Source organism: Trichosurus vulpecula, chromosome 3 (assembly GCF_011100635.1).
Source record: "Trichosurus vulpecula isolate mTriVul1 chromosome 3, mTriVul1.pri, whole genome shotgun sequence".
Taxonomy (NCBI): domain Eukaryota; kingdom Metazoa; phylum Chordata; class Mammalia; order Diprotodontia; family Phalangeridae; genus Trichosurus; species Trichosurus vulpecula.
The window spans coordinates 345,350,227-345,370,525 of NC_050575.1; the positions used below are offsets into that span (position 1 = coordinate 345,350,227).

A 20,299-nucleotide genomic window follows, 5' to 3' on the forward strand; every position below is an offset into this window, starting at 1 on the left:
CTTCTATATAGACAGATCATTGGCCATGATGTAGTCCCCTGCTTGTGAACAGGCAGAGAAACTCACACTACTATGAGAGTGTGCTGTCCTCAAATGCACAAGTGATGAGACTAAGGTGTCTCCAAAGAATCCGAGTTCTCAGCCCACTCCCCCATTCTAACTCTGCTCCTGGGATTATACTTTACTCACCAGGTAACCTTAGGCTTCACCTCTCTGGGCTTCAGTCTCCTCACCTATAAAATGGGGTTGTGTGTGGGGGGGGGGTTGGACTAGATGACCTCTAAGGTCCCTTTCAGCTCTCAATTTTATGCCCAGCCAAAGCAAAAAAGATCCTGTAAAGGATTAGCCACACTTGGAATTCTTTACCCATTCATGACTTTGGCTGCTCCTTGGCATTTTAATCCAGGCAACAAAGAAAAACCAGGCCAGCAAAGCTGTCCAGGTGGGAACCTCGAACATCCCCTGCTGCAGCAATCTCTGCCTGGCAGCCTGGTAAGGAGAGAGGCCTATTACGTCTTTTAGGCAGGTTCTATCTTAATGGCTTCTCCATGCAGCTTTCCTAATTCTTCAGATACCATAAAAAGTTAAGCAGATGCCAAGGCAGCCACCTGATATCTGATAGGCTTTGCCCCAGCTGAGCATCTGCACCTGGACACAGTTCCTGTTGAAGCCAGTGAAAACTTTGCCAGCATCAAGATCAGGTAAGAATGTCTGGGACGTTGGGTCATGGAAAGGTGGCAGCTGAGCTGTGTTGTCCCAACAAGGGATCAAGTCTGGGTTATCAGGACTCAACATTTCCACTGGCCTTCACTATGTTCACTTAGAACAAAGGAGGATGGACCGGGGCGGGGGGGGGGGGGGGGGGGGGCGGTGCGGGGAGAAGAAGTCCAATAAGACAGCAAAGAGAAGTTGGAAGGCAGTCACCAGACTCTTGTCTGGGGTTCCTGTGGCTATAGGAAGGTGGAATGAGATGGGAAGATGGTGAAGATGGTGTTAAATCCATGTTCATTCCAATCCTCACTCAAGTCTAAGGCTCATGTTTTCTCTACAAGACTCAAATTTTCTAAATATTTCAAGAGGCCCCTATGAAGATTTACCAGGGCATGCTTCCAGGTTGGGTGTGGGCCCAAGCAAGGTGATAATTTGCAAAATGGCCTGAGTGGACAGAGAGGCCCTCCTGTGCTTGACTAATTCCTTGGCTTTGCATTTTTCCAGATTCTCAAGGAAAACCCCACACTACCACCCACCTCACCCACTGTCAACAAACACTTCCCAATTTTTGCTACCTACCAATTATTTCTGTCATTGCAAAAGGGAAAAAAAATAGTTGGATAAAAGAAAAATTTTCTGTAAACAAAAATGTGGCAGTACATCTAAAGTCCTGGTTTTTATTAAAAGGCAGTATCTTAGACCTCGATCAGCTGAATGTTTAGGGCATATGGGTGTTTTAGCAGAATGACCATCTGAATTAAATGCTTGCAGCTCCACCTAGGTCCAGGGGTACACAGAAGGAGGCAACAGAAAGTGCTCAATAAATAGGACTATCAACTCCAGCACACCATACTAGGCAGTCTGTCTACAGGAGGATTAGGGCTCAGTCTACCGGTAGAGATCACGTCTACAGTTAAGGCTGGGGAGGCAATACATCCATGGCTGAAGATCCTCGCTACATCTAAGATTCTTGAGTCATTTTGTAGCCACAGCCAGTGACCACTCTGGGGCTGAGGCTTGTTACCAACTGGGCCAAGCTTCAAGGAGGACGAAGTTTCTAATACTCAAGAGCTGCCCACTCATGAAATGGAAGGAGCTACTCATCCAGGGGCATTTTAAGGGCGGATTCCTGCGTGGGGTGGGAGGTACCAAAGGACTTCCAACTCTGAGATACTACAATTTTATGGCTAGGGTCAGAGGTCAGTCTGTGGCTGGGATTAGTGAACAGCTTATTAGCTTTTGAAGAGCTCAAACCTGGGGCTGGGGCTCTAAATTAGTGAGCTAATCACACACAGATGTTCTTACAATAAATAACCATTTGCTCACTTCACAAGTCTACAATTCTGCAAACCTTCCTGGACAAGGGTTGACTTGGTTAGCATTTACATCTTACTCCTTTCACTGGGACACAGGCCACCTAGGCTGGGGCAATGGGGGACCTGAACTTGCATCCACCTTGGTAAAGGACCTTGGACGAACAGTAGTTTCTATGTCTGTGTTGCTTCATTTCCCTCCTACCACCTACTTGTTGGAAGGTCTCCGATTTGTGGTCAGTGAACTAGGAAAGCTGTCCAATATCAGATCTGGGCAAACAACAGTTCATCTTCACAGCTTCTGTGGATCTGAGACTATAAATGGTATGGGGGCTTTGGAAGATTTGTTTTGGGATAGAAAGGAGGATGAAGTATTTCATTGTCAAGCTCTACCAGCTCTACCAAGCTGCCAAATTAATCTTCCTTAAACAACATTTTTATTCTCTCTTCAAAAACCATGGGCTTCCCACTGCTGACAGACTCCTAAAGCTGGCAGGCCCTCCAAGTCTTTACCTCATCTCCCTCATGAGCCAGGCTGGCATCCTCCCTGCCCCCCCCATACACATGGGTGTTCCCCTCTTCCATGCTTTTTTACCTCTCCTGGAATGTCCTTTCCATTGTTTTGATAACTCGACACATCCAATCCCCACTTCAAGGCTCTGCTTAAATCTCGCCTCTATGAAGCCTTCTGGGACTGCTCTAGTCCACAGTTAACGTGTTCTTCTCTGAATTTCTAGAGCTCTTCTATCATCTGCAACTCATGTGGCACTTCTCATCCACTGCCTGGTACTGTTGGTCACCTTCTCATGTGTACATAGAACTTCTCCCCCCAACTAGACTGTAAGCTCCACGAGGGCAGGTAGTTTATAATTGTATACTCTTTTTATCCCTCAAAGCATGCAGTTCAGGATCAGACAGAAAATCAAGGCTCAGTGAATCTAACTGATATTAACATGTGGCAAACTAATGGGAGGTAGATAAGGTATGGAGGCAGACTCTTCACCCTCTTCTCTCCACTGAAGAGAATTCCCTGAACCCCAATCCCTCCCACCCTCTCCTCATGCCTAGGTCCCACGCTTCAGGAGATGAGACCTGGGGTGCGCAGGATGGGTAGGGGCAAGTCTGTGAAGCTTCTAGCTCCTGGACATTGTTCCCAATCCCCCCCATCCCAAGGCAGAACTTGACTTCAGCTTGGAGCAGGCCCTGTCCTGCTGCCCTCCAAGTACCTTACGTGACCCTGCTTTCCCCCATGCAGCGGGCAAAGAGTCACCAACCCCCCAGGGCTTACCATGGATTCACTGATGAGAAGAACCAACAAAGCCTCCTCGATGTTGTCATTTGGGCAGTAGAGACTGAAAGACACAAACCCAAGTCCCTACTCAGACACCATCTCCTCAGCCCCAATCTGCTTGATCATTGAAAATGGGGTCAGCCTGGGACCCATCTCTCTCTGTCTCCCTCACACGAGGCCCTGGAAATATGAAGCAGCTTTTGCATGATTCATAAGCTATTGGACACCTCCTTCTGAGAAGCAGCAGGTTCCAAGCTCTTTTAAGTAACCCCAATGACCAACTCCCGGAGCCTTCCCACAGAGGAAAACATCTCAAGTCTGAGACCCTAAATTGTCAAATAAGGTGAAAAATATCTCTCCCCAAAACTGTAGGGACGTTCTAGAGGAGAGGAAGGAGGATCACCTAATAGGCACTGACAAACTAAAGGCCTTAGAAAATGTAGACACATAGTCAATTTTCAATTATCTGTACTGTGAGGAGAGATCTGTCACAAATACTCCAGCAAAATAAGAGATAATCCAAAGCAGCAGAAAGCCACCACATCCCTTGGCTGGCCTGACAACGCATCACACTCTCGTCCTCCAACCCTGCAGATATTCTTGGCTTATGCTGATCCAAAATTGAGTCTGCATCCTGAGTGCCCACCTGATTTATTTTAAGGGGTGGAGGGGCTGGGAAGGAATTCATTTACAAACCAATTGGGTGAGCTGGGGGACTCTACTTTGGCCAGAGAGGATCTGTAGGGTTGAATGCAGAGCTGGCAGGAGCTAGTTTAGCTTCCTGGGGAAGGGGAGAGCAGAACACGCCAGGGCTTACTTGTCTCCAACATAGAGATCAGGCTTCCTGAGAGGCTGGGTGATGAAGGAATTCTGCTCTTTACCCATAAACTCCGGCAGAGGGTGTGACAGGGGACCCCAGTAGCAGTCCTCACTCAGGGAATGCAGGAGTATTCCTGCCAGCTGCTTTGCGGCCGTCTGATGGAGAGAAAAGGCCAAATCCAACACTTCTCCCACAATCAGTCCCTCTGGAATGCTTTTTCTTCTCCAATCCACCTGTGTCATTCATCACACACTCTCCTTCAAAGCTCCACCCAAGGCCCATCTCCAGGAAGCCCTCTCCTGGACTGCTCCAGTCCATACCCAGAATTCCTTCCCTTCTCCTACAGGCATTTCTAGTCTATGCGATTGTCTACTGTCTGCTGTAATTGCATGTCTAGGGATGCAGCCTCCCCAAAAAGACAAAACTCCTTGAGGGTTGAGGCTATGAGGATGTCACACAGAATTTCTCAGACACATACTCTCCACATCATCCCAGAGAAAAGCCAGAGTGCCTTGGCTGCAAAGACACTTGTGTAGCTCTGCCTCCAAGTGACCTCCTGAGGCCCAAGGGGACTAAGTCTACACAAGGACCAATGATGAGAAGGCAGAGTGGCCAGGAACAAGCCCCAAAGCATGTCATGGCATCTGCCTAGAGCCTGGAGGTTATTTCAGGGAGATGATTACTCTACAAGAGCCTATGACCACATATGGGCAATACAAACATGTGCACACACACACACACATGTGCGCACGCGCACACACACACACGCTCGCGCGCGCTCTCTCTCTCTCTCTCTCTCTCTCCCTCTCTCTCTCTCTCGCCTCCACAGGATTTCCTCGTTACCACTTTGAAGTTCTGGGTTGCTCGAGTCTCCACAATCCGCAGGACTTCACGCAGCTCACTCATGCCCTTCACAATGTCCCTGGTGGGAGAGCAGAAGTGATATCAATGGCCAGCCTTGCCCCACTGCAGCCTTCCTCCTCACACCCAAAAAAACTCCATGAGCAAGGAGCTCAGTTGCTTCAGTTCCATTTGGAAACAGGTGGGAGAATAAATGTTAAAAAGGAAAAGGAGATGATCAGGAGCCCTGGTGGCCCCTGATAACTGGATAAATGAGAGCAAACCTTCCACGAAGGTCCAAGGCTTACCTGAAAAAAGCAAGCAAGACTGCCAGGTTTTTGTTTTTCTCAAAGACACAGAGACTGGGGACAAAGATCCAGGCTTCCCAGGAGGGGGTCACTTTAATTAGCATCTACCTCACTGAACTCTTGTGGGAATCAAAGGAGATAATATATGTAAAGAGCTTGGCGAAAGCACCGTATCAATGCTATTATCAGTAACAGAGATAGCTTAGATGTTAACATAGCTCGCCTATCCTGAGACTTCTCTGCCTCTTCTCTGCCTTAGAGTGCCAGCGGCAGGAGTCAGTCACTAAGAGCTTTCCCCATCATGTTCACAAAGCAGCTCAGCTCACTGCATAAGAGTTCTGGGCCTTGGAATTCAGGAGATACCAGTTCAAATCCTGTCTCTAACACTGATGAGCTATATGCCACTGGGCAAGTCATTAAACTGGCCTCAGTATCATCACCTTTAAACCAGGGATGACAATAATACCTTCACTGCACACTTTACAGGGCTGCTTCAAGACAGTGAAGGTAAAGGCAAATTATATAAAAGCCGATTATTAGTATCATCATCATTCAGGCACTTGCCTATCAACTGAACCAACACGCTAATCTTCAATCTCTCCCTGTCTGCTGGCCGCTTCTTTGCTGCCTACAAGCACACCAACCCCTCAGTCTCCCCTGGACTTAAAATCAGAACAGAACAAAAACCTCTCACTTGATATGCCCATACCCACTGGCTCTCCACTCTTTTATGGCCAAACTCCACAAGAAAGCCATCTACGAATAGCAGATGACTCCACTTCCTCTCCCCCTTCTCTCTTCTAAACCTTCTGCAGGCTGGCTTCTGTCCTCATCATCCAACTGGACTTGCTCTCTCTGAAGGTCTCCATGATCTCTTAACTGCCAAATCTAATGGCCTTTTTCAATCCTTCTCCCTCCTTGGCTATTCCACAGGTTCTGATCACCCTTTCTTCCTACAGACACAACGGTCTCCTGGTTCTCCTCCTACTGCTCTGCTGTCCAGGTTTGGTCATTGTACCTTTATAACATCCCCCCCTTCAACCGTGACAGCTGTCAGCATGGCCCAGGCCCTCAGCAGTTCATGAAAGAGCTACCACAAGAGCCTTCTGATTGGGCTCCCTGCCATAAGTCTCTTCCCACTCCAGAGACAGAGAGGTCACATGGATAACAAAATTTTCAGAGCAGCATTTTCTATAGTGAATTATATTTAAGTATTTAAATATATATTATTAATATGTGGCATATGAATAATGTATTGAATATAAGTATATAGGGGAATGTCTGAAAAAATGTGGCATATTAAGGTAAAGTAAAATTAATCCACCATAAGGAATAATGAATGAGAAATTCAGAGACATAGGAAGACTTGTATGAACTGAAATAGAATGGAGAAAGTATAACCAGGAGAAAAACAAAATGACTTAATAATGTGAATGAAAACAACACTGAAAAAAAACTAAATATGACAATCCACGTTAGCTCCAAGTGACGTTGGAATGCTCTTCTCCTCTCTGTTGAGAGATGGGGGTCTATGGGTGCAAAATGCTACATACTCTTACTCGGATGTCAGTTTTTCTTAACTGTTTTGGATTTTTAAGTACAAGAGAGGATATATAATGTGCTTAAGTGGCAAGCAGTCATGGAATAAAAACCAAGATGCATTAATAAAAGTTAAAAGAGCTAGTACATATGAGGCAGTTGACAGAAAACATACAGCACAGCCCTGAAGAAGCACATAGCCTCCTGAGAATGACAATCTAAGACCAAGCTGCTCTGAGGTCTCTGTGAGGCCCCCAACTCATCTCAGGACAGTACCTGGGAAACCATTAGGGCACAGCACAGGATGAAGGTCAGATCAAGGGAAATGGCTCACCATCAGGTTAGAGAGTGGGAGAACCACCTTCTTTCAAAGTCTCCCAGGATGAAGAAGGAAGGGGGGGAGAAATATGGGAAAGGAAATAGCTGACCATGAAAACAGGGATGGTGTGAAGGCCAGAAGAGCAAAGCCAAACGGTCAGAAAGCTTGAGCCAAGACACTATGTGACCTTCCTGACCTCAACCCTCACGTTGTACAGGCCTGCTATGAAATGCAGCAGAAGGAGGGCTGGACCCGGGGGAAGGACACCTGGGTCTCCACCAGCTCCGAAACGGAGCTGTCACAATGGGCAAGTCACTTCATCTAGTTGTGCCTCAGTTTTCTTGGCTGTACAGTGAGTATAATATCTACAACTCACCTCAAGTGGGTATGTGCGTAATACAGTATAATTCATTTTTATAGCACCTTGAGGCAGTGCGCTATGAATGTTTCCTTACTGGATATTTCTATTATAATCTGGGAGTCATGAATATGATTTTAAAGATATTTTGATATTATATTTCAATATAATTGACCTCCTTTTAAAACCCATTGTATTGAATTTTATGCTTTTAAAAACACTCTTCCAAGATGGGGTCCGCAGGTTTCAGACTGACAATAGGATTCATGACCCCCAAAAGTTAAGAACTCTAGCCCAACACAAATGGGGGCTCATTCATTCTCACAACCATTTTCTTTCTTAACTCTCCATCTATCTTTTCCCCTGCCCAACAAGGCTATGAAGAAGAAAGGTAAGCCAGAAATGTGTGTGCGAGCATGTACATTCCATAACCAAACAGAAAAGACTTGTGGGTTATCCAAGCTGCTGCTCTCAGAGAGAATTCATTAAGCATAAGGAAACCTGGAGATCTAAGAGCCTCACCCTAAGGTGGAGAATCCAGTGTCCCAGGGCACTGCCCTCCAGGCCCCCTGTGCATATAAGTGAACCCCACTTCTGTGCAGCAAGATTCTTGAAAAGTTGGGTGAAAACTGACTTCTATTTTTAGGGTTCTGGAAGCCTAAAGCAGAGCCTTCTGTAAAGTAAATTATTACCTCTAATGAATGCATGTAAACCTAGATGCTAAACTGCTTAAAGTGGGAAGCACCTGAACTTCTGTTTGTCTCCCCAAGGCTTAATAGAGTGCTTTGTACATAGCAGGGAGCGGGAAGGGAATAAGTATTTAAATAGTGTCTACTGTGTGCCGGGTTCACAATTGTCATTTCATTTGATCCACACAACAACCCTAGGAGGTAGGTGCTATTGGGATCCCCATTTTACAGTTGAGAAAACTGAGGCAAACAGAAGTTAAGTGACTTGCCGAGAGTCACACAGGTAGGAAGTATCTGTGGCTGCAGGTCTTCCAGAGTCCATGCCCAGAGTCCTACCCACCTCACCACTCAGCTGCCCTTAAGCAGCTAGCTATCAGGTTGCTGAATTAAATTAAAAAAAAATTTAGTCAGTACAAAGGCCTAGGGGTGGAAGACTGCAGCTCTACCCCTGAAATGATCAGTGAATTTCTGCAGACCACTGCTTCTCTTTGTCTCAGTTGGCCCCTCTAGGAAATGGAACGGCAAACGTCCTCAACCAGGAGTGGGAAACCTTCGGCCTTGAGGCCACATGTGACCCTCTAGGTCCTCAAGTGCAGCCCTCTGGCTGAATCCAAACTGTGCAGAACAAATCCCCTTGTTCGTTCGGGGTTTAGGTTTAGGCCCTAAACACTTAACCAATGCTTGTTTGTTCATTCACTCACTCATTCCCCCAAACACCCACCTCCCAGGGTGAATCAGTTGGGGTTTCCCAAGCTTTCCTCAGAGCCTGACAAGCTCGGCTATAGCAATCCCACCAAGTCCAGAGCTGACGATGTGAGGTACAACCAAGGCTCATCAGAGCTGTTTTTGGCTGCCCTGGGAGAGGCCTCACTTCAAAGACCTGTGTTCTTTCTCTGACCTTTCTGAGCAGAGCTGCCCATCCCTCACAATTCTCCAAAAGGAACTCAAATTAGCACTGTATCAGAAACACATGAAGAGGAGGAGAGGCATCTTAGCCCAAGGATGCTGCTGTGAGGGTTGGGGGTTTTGGGGGGGAGGGGGAAGATGTGATGGTTCCCTGTCCTGAAAATCCAAGGCCTGAGTTTGAGAGGCCTCCTTGGCCCCCAGAAGAGCCCATTTTAGGCAGATTACCTTTCTGAGAGAGCCTTCCCCTTTATTATTTCACTGAATCTCCATGACACTCACAAGAGTTAGGCAGAAGAGACATTATCATCTTCACCTTACAGAGGGAGGGAGGCAGGGCCCTGGAAAGTGAAACGACTGGCCTAACATCAAACATCAAGTTAGTGGCAGACCAGGGACCAAGCCACTCATCAAGGGGATGATTTCTGGTTTTAGTTTTGGGCCAGAAGTCTTAAGAAATAGAGAGAAGAGATCTTCCGACTTCAGGGAAATATGTTTTGCCTCCCTGCCATTCTGAAATGACTGCACCCCCACACTTTTGCTGCTGTTTCTTCCTGGAACTTCCCTGGGTGCCTGAGGCCTCCTCTCAGCCCTGCAGTTTTCTCAGACAGGCATACCGATTTTACCATCCCCGTGTTGCTCCTGGGGCCTCCATTTGGGAAGAGGCCCAAGCCAGCCTTCATTTCCCTCTCAGCCCTGTTCATGAATTGCAGGCTTCAAAACCATGTCCCCACATGGGCATCTCTCTTTCTTCCACCTTTCCTTACTTTTCAGCCCTTTATTATATGTTGTTTTCCTTCTTTCACATATAAGCTCCTTGAGGGCAGGGACTATCTCATTTTGCTCATATTTGTATTCCCAGCACAGTGCCTGGCACATAGTGAGCACTTAAAAAATGTTTGTTGCCTTCCTTGAGACTCCAACGAAAAACTTTCTCAAAAGCACCCTGGGGGCAGCTAGGTGGCACAGTGAGTAGAGCTCCAGCCCAGGAGTCAAGAGAACCAGAGTTCAAATCTAGCCTCAGATGCTTGACACATTTACTAGCTGTGTGACCTTGGGCAAGTCACTTAACCCCAATTGCCCTGACTTCCCCCCTCCAAAAAAAAAAAAGCATCCTCAGGGCCTGGCCAGCTAGGTACTGTAGGGGCAAGACAGAAAACACATGACAGCTGTCCACAAGAGGCTTCCTAGTCCAGTGAAAAGAGTGCAAGGCTTGGAAGTCAGGAGAGACCTGGGTTCAAATCCCACCTCCAACACCATCTTTATGACTAGGAGCAAGTTACTTAACTCTCTAATCCTCAGTTTGCCCACCTATAAAATAAAGATGATGGTGTCTTCAGCAATTCTTTCATAGGGATCTTGTGAGAATTAATGAGAACATACATATAAGGGCTTTGCTAACAATATGGTGCCATATAAACACTGGCTATCATGCTGGGCCTTACATGGGGCTTAGAGCATGGTAAAGAATTATTATTTACTGATTCAATATTAAAAGAGATCATATAAAACGGCTTCCACTTAGGTGCTGAGCTAAATAGAATGAAATGTCAATATGTGATGGGGAGGAGGGGGAGAAGAGAAAGAACTCCCCTAAGCTTGCTTAGGTAAAATGAACTAGTAAGAGTTTCAAGGAGAGATCCATAGGACTGGACTCACCATGAGCACCCTAAACAAGCGGGCAGTAGGAGGACAGTGCTCATACTGGGGCCTGCAGTGGGATCAAGCTCAAACCTGATCTTCTCTGCCTCGAACATCTTTCCATGGGACACCAACCCCAACTCCCCAAGAAGGAGAGAGGTCAGGGTTATGACACTACAGAGGATCAAGGAGCATCCTTCCTTTGTCTTCGCCCGGGGAAGTTCTAGTGGGGAAGGAAGCAATTTAACTGAGTGGATACTGCTGATGAACAAAACTGGAGCTAAGAAGAGGAGCCAACAAGATAAGGTGTGATGCAGTTTTATTGACATTCTTTCCAACTATACTCACTGGGGCAAGTAACCGTTTTAATGCTTCTTCTGTGTCCTGAACAAGGCTGAGCACACACAAGTCTCACAAAGACTCGCTGATTTAGTGATTGTAAGTAGTGACCACAATACTGCGTCTCTCCTCCAGAAGCCTTGGTGGAACCTGCTTGCTCCTCTTCCCGGCCCAGCCTATCGATAGCTATAAGGCGCAGCCAGTGGGTCCGGGACTCACTGGTGTTTTCTGGAAAGCCTCATCATCGGACAGGAATCTCCACTGGGTCTCCAGCAAGAGCTCTTCTCTTTCTCACGACATCCCATACCTCAGGCTTCCCTTTCTCCTAACATCTGTGATACAGGGTATTTCCTACACTTAATCTCATGGTGGTGGAGACTGGCAACAGTAGAAACGAACACTGACGTGACCAGAAAGAGAGAGCTTCTAACCACTGGGAATTATCTTTGAAAGTAAACACATTACTTCTACAGAACTCCTTTTCCCCCTCAGTCTTCTTTTTTTTTAAACAAAAGATAGCTTGGCTCTGGGGTTGAGAGTAAGTGGTACGTTCAGAAATGAAGGGGAAGGCATAGGGATGAGGGCTGGACCTGTGATTTTATTGGTTTGGGGAATTCCCAGATGCAGAAACTCCCTCTACCAACGCTGGTCAGCATTTTTCTCTTATAGCACAGGTTCTTAACTATGACTCTTAACCATGAATTTGGTTTTGTTTCAATAAAATTGGTTTCCTTTGTGACTCCGTGTATGTTATGTATTTCAAAACATTATTCTGAGAAGGGGTCCCACAGGTTTCACCAAACTGCTGCCAAAGGGCTCCCTAACACAAAAATGGTCGAGAATACCTATCTCAGACAGCTGCCTGAAGCACAAAGGTTAAATCTCTTGCCTAGGTTCCCAAAGACATAGGTGTCACAGGTAAGACTTGAACACAGGACTTCTCAGATCCAAGGCCAGCTTTCTATCCACTAAGCTACAATGCCTCTCATTAAGTAAGAAAAGGCTTGATGGGGAGGGGAAGGAAAGCAATATACTCAAAAATGAAGGTGATGTAAAAATAAGATGTATGAACATACATTTTTAATTGGAAGAGAAATGTAAAAAACACAAACTCTGCAAAGAGGCAGCGTCACCTGGCGGACAGAGTGCTAGACTGAGACTAAAGCCCAGGTTCAAATCCTGCCTCAGACACTTGTAACTAGTTTTGTGGCCACGGGCAAGTAAGTTTCCTCAGCAGTAAATGAGAATACTTTTCCTTCCACTTTGCACCTCGAAGGGGGCCTGGAGAGGCTTAAATAAGCTAATGTATGTAGAATGCTTTGCAAACTTTAAAACGCTATCTAAATGTCAGTTGTGGTTGGCACCACAGCCCTAAGACTGCAGATAGCTCTGCGGAACTTGGAAGGAGAAGGGACTCTAAATTCTAAAATGACAGATGAGGGAGAGGGGGAGAAAGAGGAAAGGGAAAGCCAGAAAAGGTTACCACCCACTCTTCCAGAGAAGAAAGCCATTCTGGCCACGTTCTACGTGAGACTGGGGGAAGGGGAGAGGATCCGTCCGAGGCAACCAAGGCCCAGAGGAGGAAGCCGACGGTCCTCAACCAGGGAACGCCCATCTGCAGCCCCAGGCACCTGGCCTGCCTTCCAAAACCCCCACTTTCTGCAGTTCAATGCAAAAGACCACCAACCTTCCTTCTGCCCCCCAGCAAAGCAGAACTCTGCCTTCTCCCCACCTGCCGGCCCCAAAGCTCAGTCCTCCCACAACTCCCCCAAAGCATTTATTTTCTGAAAGATGCTCCCCCACCCATTCACTGTCACCAGGCTGGAGCAGAAGCTGGAGTGCCGCGGCTGCCCCCTTGTGGCAGTCAAGTGTAAGGACCTAACAGGCCAGTCCCAGGCTGGTTCATCCTTAGTCAAACCTAGGCTCTCCTCAGACATTTGCACCTCCCCTAGCACTCCCAATTCAAAGTCACTGAGGTGTTTACTGCAGCTCTCCTTCTGACCTAGGGGCTCAGGGCTCAACGTGGAGGCCCTCAGCACTCCGGGAGACACCAATAATGGATACACTCAGGGACCCATAGCCCTGAGACTGCTCCCCAGACACAGGGGCTTCCTTGACACTTAAGAGTTTATTTTAGGACTGAAGGCCAGCTTGCCACGTAGAAATGGAAAAACTTTGAGCATGTTTAGGATAGCATGGACTAGAGGTTCAACTTCTGGAGGGCAGGGCTATAAAGGATTAACTATTATGGGAAGGTGGGGTGTTTAGTACTGTTCCTCACCTGATAGGTCAAAGCTAGGGGAACACAACCATGACATCTCTAAAATGAAAGGAACCACATGTGGACCATGAACTTGGATGGGAATAAAAAAAGACCCCTTGATTTTCAGTAACTTCAAACTGAACTTTAGCACTCTGAGAAGGGGCCCATCAGTTTTACACCAGCCTGTTGCCAAAGGGGTCCATGACACAAGAAAGGTGCAGAATCTCTAGGCCCCTTCTGATGAAATAAGAAGTCCCCATCTGGAAGGAGCACTCAGATGGTCCCCCAGGACACGTCCCAGATGTACTCACAAGGAAACTGTCTCTTTTGACAGAGAAGGAATTACACTCTCTCAATGTCCTCAGCCCTGACAAGCTTCCTTATTACCCAGGAGAAACCAAAGGGCCATACAAGGAAAGATAGAAAGGTCCGTGACTTAGGTCACACTTCTGTCAGTGGATGGGAACAGTCCATATCAGAAACAAGTTTGGGCTCTCATTTCCTCCCAGCCCCAGGATCTTCTCTCCCCCTTTTCCTAGCCACTCCAAGCCCTGATTCTCTTACATGCTATAAAATCACAGGACTAGACTATTGCCGGTTCAAGAGTTGCTAATGCATACTCACATATTCTCCCATTCTGTTCACAAATCTATCTTATCTCCTCCCCAGCTCGACTATGAGTTTGCCAAGGCCTGGGACCACGTGCTCTTCTCTTACATCCCTGCCCTACGTGCCTAGAGCACAGGCCTGGGAACACAGCGAACAGGAAATAGCTGCTGAGCTCAGAGAACCTGAAAGTTAACTTGGAGCCAGAGGATTCCACTAAGAACTGACACTGCACGTGAATGAAGGAGGAAAAGAGTTTTGGGCTTTGTTTTTGTTGTTTTAAAGCCTAGATGATCAAACGGAGCTCCCGCCCCAGGTTCCTGAGCCCAAGGAACAGTGGGAACTCGGTCACAGTCACAGGAAGTGAACAGACCAGTTTTCCGAGGGGGCTGAGTAATCACCTTGAGTTCCTGGGAACGGTGGCTCACAGTCGTTGAACAAAGGTTTCAGGAGGAGAAATTACTCAGGCAGCTTTGAAGATAAAGGATGATTTATTTTCATACCTCTTTATTCTAGAAAAACTGGCTATTATCCTAGCTCAAAAGCCTAAAAATCTCTAATTAAAAGGAACAGAACAACTGAGAAAATTGAGGATCTCTCCTACCAAATCCCACTGGGTTAACTCCTCACCCATCAATATAACACTCAGAGTTCTGAAAGATGAACATTTTGCCTCTTGGCTCTTATTAATATAAGGTGAAAGTTAACACTGGTGACTGTAAGCAGCTCACCTCCCTAAGAGGACAGCAAATTAGCGGAATCAGCCCCTGGGCCACAAGTTCTTAACCTGGGGTTCATGAACTTTTTTTTTATATGTTCACAACTGTATTCCAATATAAATTAAAAAAAAAAATCTCATGGACTTTATTTTAGACATTTAAACACATTCTTCTGAGAAGTGGTCCACAGGTTTCAGACTGCCCAAGAGGCCCATGACACAAAAAGGCACAATGCAAAGTGACAGGCACTGCACAGATGGCAATCCAGATGATGTTCATGTCCTGGCTCAGACACGTGGGAGTTTATGGATAAGTCACTTAACCTCTGGATCTGAGTCCCCTTCTGTGAAATACGGAGATAATGTTTGTATTGCTGACAGAAAAGACAGCACCTGAAAATCTTCAAGATGTGAAATATGTGCAATTCTTACTGATGATAAAACCTTCCATTTCCATGATGAATGACCCTCAAAATGTGTTGGAACACCTCCTTTGATTCTCACAGGCCCCAAGAGGGAGGGGAGAAATGCCTCGTCATTCTCTCTCACAGAGACAGACCTTAGAGCTGGAAGAGGTCACAGAGATAGGCCAGTCCAAGCCTCCTTTTTCAGAGGAAGCAAGTGAGGCCCAGAGAGAGGAGACAGGACATTCCTAAAGACAGTGACTGTCAGAACTCAACCACCTGCATGACACGTCGGTGCCCACAGACCTTGGGGGCTGACAGCACTGGCAAACGGGGAACATTTCACCCCACCAGCTGGAGAGAAATGGGCAGTCCAGTAGCGAATGCCTCAAGCATAAAGAAGAGGAACCAGCCAGCCTGGACACCTGGGCCTCTGAAACGCAAGGTCAGCAAGCACAAAGGGCCGAGCACACAGCCAAAACAGCATCCGCAGTGCAACAAAGGTTCCCCCTCCCAGGGCTGCACCCTCCTCCCCTTAGTACTCCCCCTCCTTACACAAACACACACACATTCTCCTTACACACTCTCCTTACACAATCCTCTCCTTACACACACACACACACACACACAAACACATGCACTCTCCTGCTTGCTGCTCCCACACCATCCTGAAACAAGGGAGAAGGGGTGGGGAGAGGACAGGAGTGCTGCCTGAGCAGGCACGGAAGTGAAAAACAGCCACAGGGCGCTTTCCAGAGAGCCAGGTGTGGGGAGGCAGAGCTAGCAATCAATCCTCACAGTCACCGTCCCATACCTCTCCTCCCCTTTGGGGCCAACATCCTTGAGAAGGCTGTCTACAACAGAGGCCTCCACTGGCTTTCTTCTCTCCTAACTCCAAATCAGCTTCCAATCTTATCATCCACCCAAAGTTATGATGATCTTAGCTGCCAAATCCAATGGCCTTTTCTCAGTCCTCATCTGGCATAATCTCTCTGTGGCTTTTGACTGCTGACCACTCTCTCCTGATACTTTCTTCTCTTCAGCTTTTTGGGACACCAGTCCCTGCAGGTTCTCCTCCTACCTACGGTGACCCTCCCATCTCGGTTTGTCTCCTTTGCTGGATCCAAATCCGAATCCAGATCATGCTCTCTACCCACAGTTGTCCCCCGGGGCTCTATCCTGGCTGCCCTTCTCTCCTCTCAGTACACCCTTTCCCTTGGTGCTCCCATGATCAATGGTCACCTTCAATGATCACCTCTGTGCTGGTGATTCTCAAATCTAGTTACCCAGCTCTAACCTCTCTGCTGACATCAAGTTGTGTAGCACCAAACTCCTACTGGACATCATGCCATGCCCACCCTCCCCCCCACCTTCCCCTCTCCCTAACTTCCCTATTACTACTAAGGGGACCAGTATCTTCTCAGTCATCTGGGGCTGTCCTGTGCCTCTCTTTGTCTCCTCAGGACTGGTCACCTGCCTGGTATGGACAGGTACTTCAGAAGTGCTTGTTGCCTGATCAGAGGAGCTAGAAGGGATTTTACAACTCCCTTTACACAAAAGCTAAATTCCAGCCAAACTAGACTACCAACCACTTGGCGGGGGGTGCAGTTCCATCAAAGCTAGTCCTCAGGCCTGCGACACATTTCCCCCTAATCTGATCTTAGATGTAGAGCCATCTTGTCCAAGCCCCTCATTTCACAGCAACGGATGCTCGAGATCATCTCATTACTGACTTGCCCAATGTCATATCATCACTAAAAGGGACATATAGGCAGGATGCGAGCCCAGGATCTCCAGAGCCTCAATTTTCCCACAGTGCCTCACCACCTCTCCTTTCATCACTTACATCACTAAAACCTCCCGACTTCACTTTACTCATCTGTAGAAATGGAAAGCACAGTGCCTCCCCACCTCCCTATGGCCAGGTGCTTGTGCTGCTGACATGCAGACCTTATCAGCTTAGGAGTTCTGACTGGTTCTGGAAGCTAGGAAGCAGGAGTGGCTGGGAAAACCCCTAACCCCCAACCATGTGTCATTTATCATTCAAATATCCAGTATGAGAAAAGTGGCCTTAACCCCCAGTCCTTGCACCAAAGCAGCTGCTATATATGAGATCACCATCACATGCTTATCACACCTGGAAAAGCTCAGCAATCACCTGACCTCCAAGTATTAAAAATCCTGTGAGAGAGGGCAGTGAGAGAGAAAAAAGGAGGTCAATAGCTCTCAAGCTCACAGAAGAAATCGAGATTTTTCTAGACTCCCTCCCCCCACCCTGGACTCCAGCTTAAGAATAGCAATTGTGCAATGCTGACTTGATACAGGTCTGCCACTTACGCCCTTTCAGACTCTAAGCAAGTCTCTCTCCATGGCTCTGGGCTCAAATTTTCTCATCTTTGAAATGGGAAGGCTGAAGTAGATCAGGGATTCTGAACCCGTGTCATGCATCCCTCTGACAGTTTGGTGAAACCCACGGAGCCTTCTAAGAATAATGTTTTTAAAGGGATTAAATAAGTAGGATTACAAAAGAAACCAATTAAATTGAAATAAAGATGTACTCTCCCTCCTCTCCCCTACCCCAGACTCCCTGGAATCAATCTACAGATCCCTGGTTAAAACCCCTGAACTAGACATCCCCTAAGGGCCATCCATAGCTGTGCGTTTGCTATTTGAATTATGATTTTTAAAACCCTACATTTGCACACAGCTTTACAAATCACTTATTTGATCACAACTTGGCAATCATTTGAGAAAAGTAGTCCACACATTAACCCCACTTTATGAAGGAAACAGCCTCAGAGAGGTGGAAAAATGTGCACAGGGTCATACAGCTAATAAGTCACGGAGTCAGAATTCAAACTCTGCCTTTTGGCCCCTCACCAGGCCCTTTGTTTAGAGTGGAACATCCTTCATTAAGCTTAGTGGTCATGGGGGAAAATATAGAAACTCCACAATTCAAAGCAATTTCAGAGGCATCTAATATAACCCTTACCTGAAACAGGTGCTCCAGTCCCCCGCCCCTGCCCCCAGCTTCAGACCCCTAATGACAGGGAATGCTCTTCTTCCACATCTTTGTACAGCTCTGACCGACATTTTTCTTTATAATGATCTTAAAGAGATGGGCCTCTTGGCATCATTTACCCAGTGCCCCTAATTCTGCTCTCTGGAGTAAACAAAGCAAAATATAACTAGTCTTAATTCGATCACCAAAGAGCTGGAAAAGAACTTACTGGCCAAGTAGTCCAACCCATTCCTGAAAGGAATGCCCATGATAACATGGAGAGGTCTTCTAGACTCTGAAGACCTCCAAGGAGACAGAACCCATTACCTCTCCAAATGCCCTGCTCCTCTTTCAGACAGCTCTCTCAGGAAGTTATTTCCCCCCTGCTGATGTCCAGCTGAAATAGGCCTCTTTGTACCTTCTACCTGTTATTCCTTTTGGTTCTGTCCTTTATCCTCCAGCCTGTGGTAGAGGTATTGCAGGTCATGTTCAAGAGGTTCAAAGGAAGTGAACAGTTACGGCAGGGAGCAGGGGTGCCAGGACTTTGGCTAGAAAAGCTGTCCATTACTACATACAAGTCTCTGCTCCGGCCAGAGCAGCCCCCTCCCTCCGGTCCCGGAACCACACTATGCAGATCCCAGCACCCATCTCTCAGTGTTCTGCGTCCATCCCAATCCCTCCCCTGACTTACAAGTCCCACATCACAGACCTTTCAAAGTGGATGTCTCAAGGACATCTCGAATTCAATGTGTCCAAACCAGAATTCGTTATTTTCTCCCCACGCCTCATAACCTCACCCTTAACTCCACAACTGTTTCTTCCAGTCTCCCAGATTCATAACCTTGGCCTTTTCCTCAATTCCTCACACCTCCTCAATGCATAAATCCAATCAGTTACCAATTCTTGCCATTTCTACCTCCAAATCTCTTGAACCTGACTCCTTCTCTCCAATGACATAGCTGCCATTTTATTTCAGGCCCTCATCACTGCTCGCCTGGATTACTGAAACTGTTTCCTAATTGGTCTCCCTGCCTGATGCCTCACCCCATTCCAGTCCACCCCACACACTGCTACCCTTAGCACAGGCCTTACCATGTTGCCTACCTGGCCTCCTCCTGACTCAATCCGCTCTAGGGGTTCCCTACTGCCTCTCTGTTTAGGTTTGAAAGCCTGGCCCCAAACTACCTTTCCTTCCTAAGTATGCATTCCTGTCCACACTTTGTGATCAAGTGAATCTTGCCCTTTCTCTGTTCTGCACACATAGTACTCCATCTCTGGGCTTCGTGTCTCTGCAATGACCATCTGCCCCATGCCTAAAAGGCACTCCCTCTTCACCTCCTGCACCTCAGAGAATCTCTCAATTTAAGCACTAACTATTGTGTGTCACGGACCCCCTTTTCACAGGCTGGTGAAGACTACAAACCTCTTCTCGGATTGGTGTCTTTAAATGCATAAAGTAAAATACATAGGACTACAAAAGCAATCAATACATTGAAGGTTATTTCAAAATTTTTTAAAAACCGAATTCATGGACACGCTACCTCCTCCTTCCCCCACGATGAAATCAATCTATGGCACCCTGAGGTCTCTGACACCAGTTTAAGAGCCCTTCCTGATCACCCCCTGAGAGCGCCTTCCCTCCCAAACTACCCTGTAGTTAACACTACTTCGTGATTCATTCTAGTTCTCCTTCTGCTATATGGACTGATAAATATTGTTGTGCTCTCCCTCTTCAGAAGGTGAGTTCTTTGAGAGATGGATTACTTCATTCTTAAAATGAATGTTACTTAGAAGCAACTACAACAATGGGCCTGGAGTCAAAAAGACTCCAATTCAAATCTGGCCTCAGACTCTGGCCCAGAGTCACACAACTCAGAAGTACCAGCAGCCCGATTTGAACGGGAGTCTTCTTGACTCCAGACCCCACTGCCTTAAGCTCCGTCTGCCTCAGCTTCTTCGTCTGTAAAACAGGGATAATAACAGCACATACTTCACGGGGTTGTTGTAAGGATCAAAGAAATAATATTGGTAAAGTGTTTAGCACAGCGTTTGGTACATAGCAGGCATTTAATAAATGCTTATTTCCTTTCTTCCTTTGTATCTGGTTCCCTACTGCTCCGCACAGTGCATGGACAGAAGGAAAGGGTGAGAAAGGAAGGAGAAAGGAGACAGACTGCCTTTAACAAGGATCATCATGCTTGAAAAAGTTAAAGATCCCTCCACCAGGAAGCTCCAG

The 20,299-nt window shown here is 46.9% G+C and overlaps 1 protein-coding gene across 2 annotated transcripts in view; it reads right to left on the minus strand.

Moving 5' to 3' along the window:
* Window positions 1-20,299, minus strand: part of TTC7A (tetratricopeptide repeat domain 7A) — a 204,427-nt gene that overhangs the window by 132,372 nt on the left and 51,756 nt on the right. For both annotated transcript variants that reach the window (XM_036752040.1, XM_036752041.1), the window contains exons 6-8: window positions 4,979-5,057; window positions 4,133-4,290; window positions 3,313-3,376 (exon numbers count right to left, since the gene is read on the minus strand). In XM_036752040.1, coding sequence (XP_036607935.1) covers window positions 3,313-3,376; window positions 4,133-4,290; window positions 4,979-5,057 — 301 coding nt within the window. The remainder of the gene's footprint in view (window positions 1-3,312; window positions 3,377-4,132; window positions 4,291-4,978; window positions 5,058-20,299) is intronic.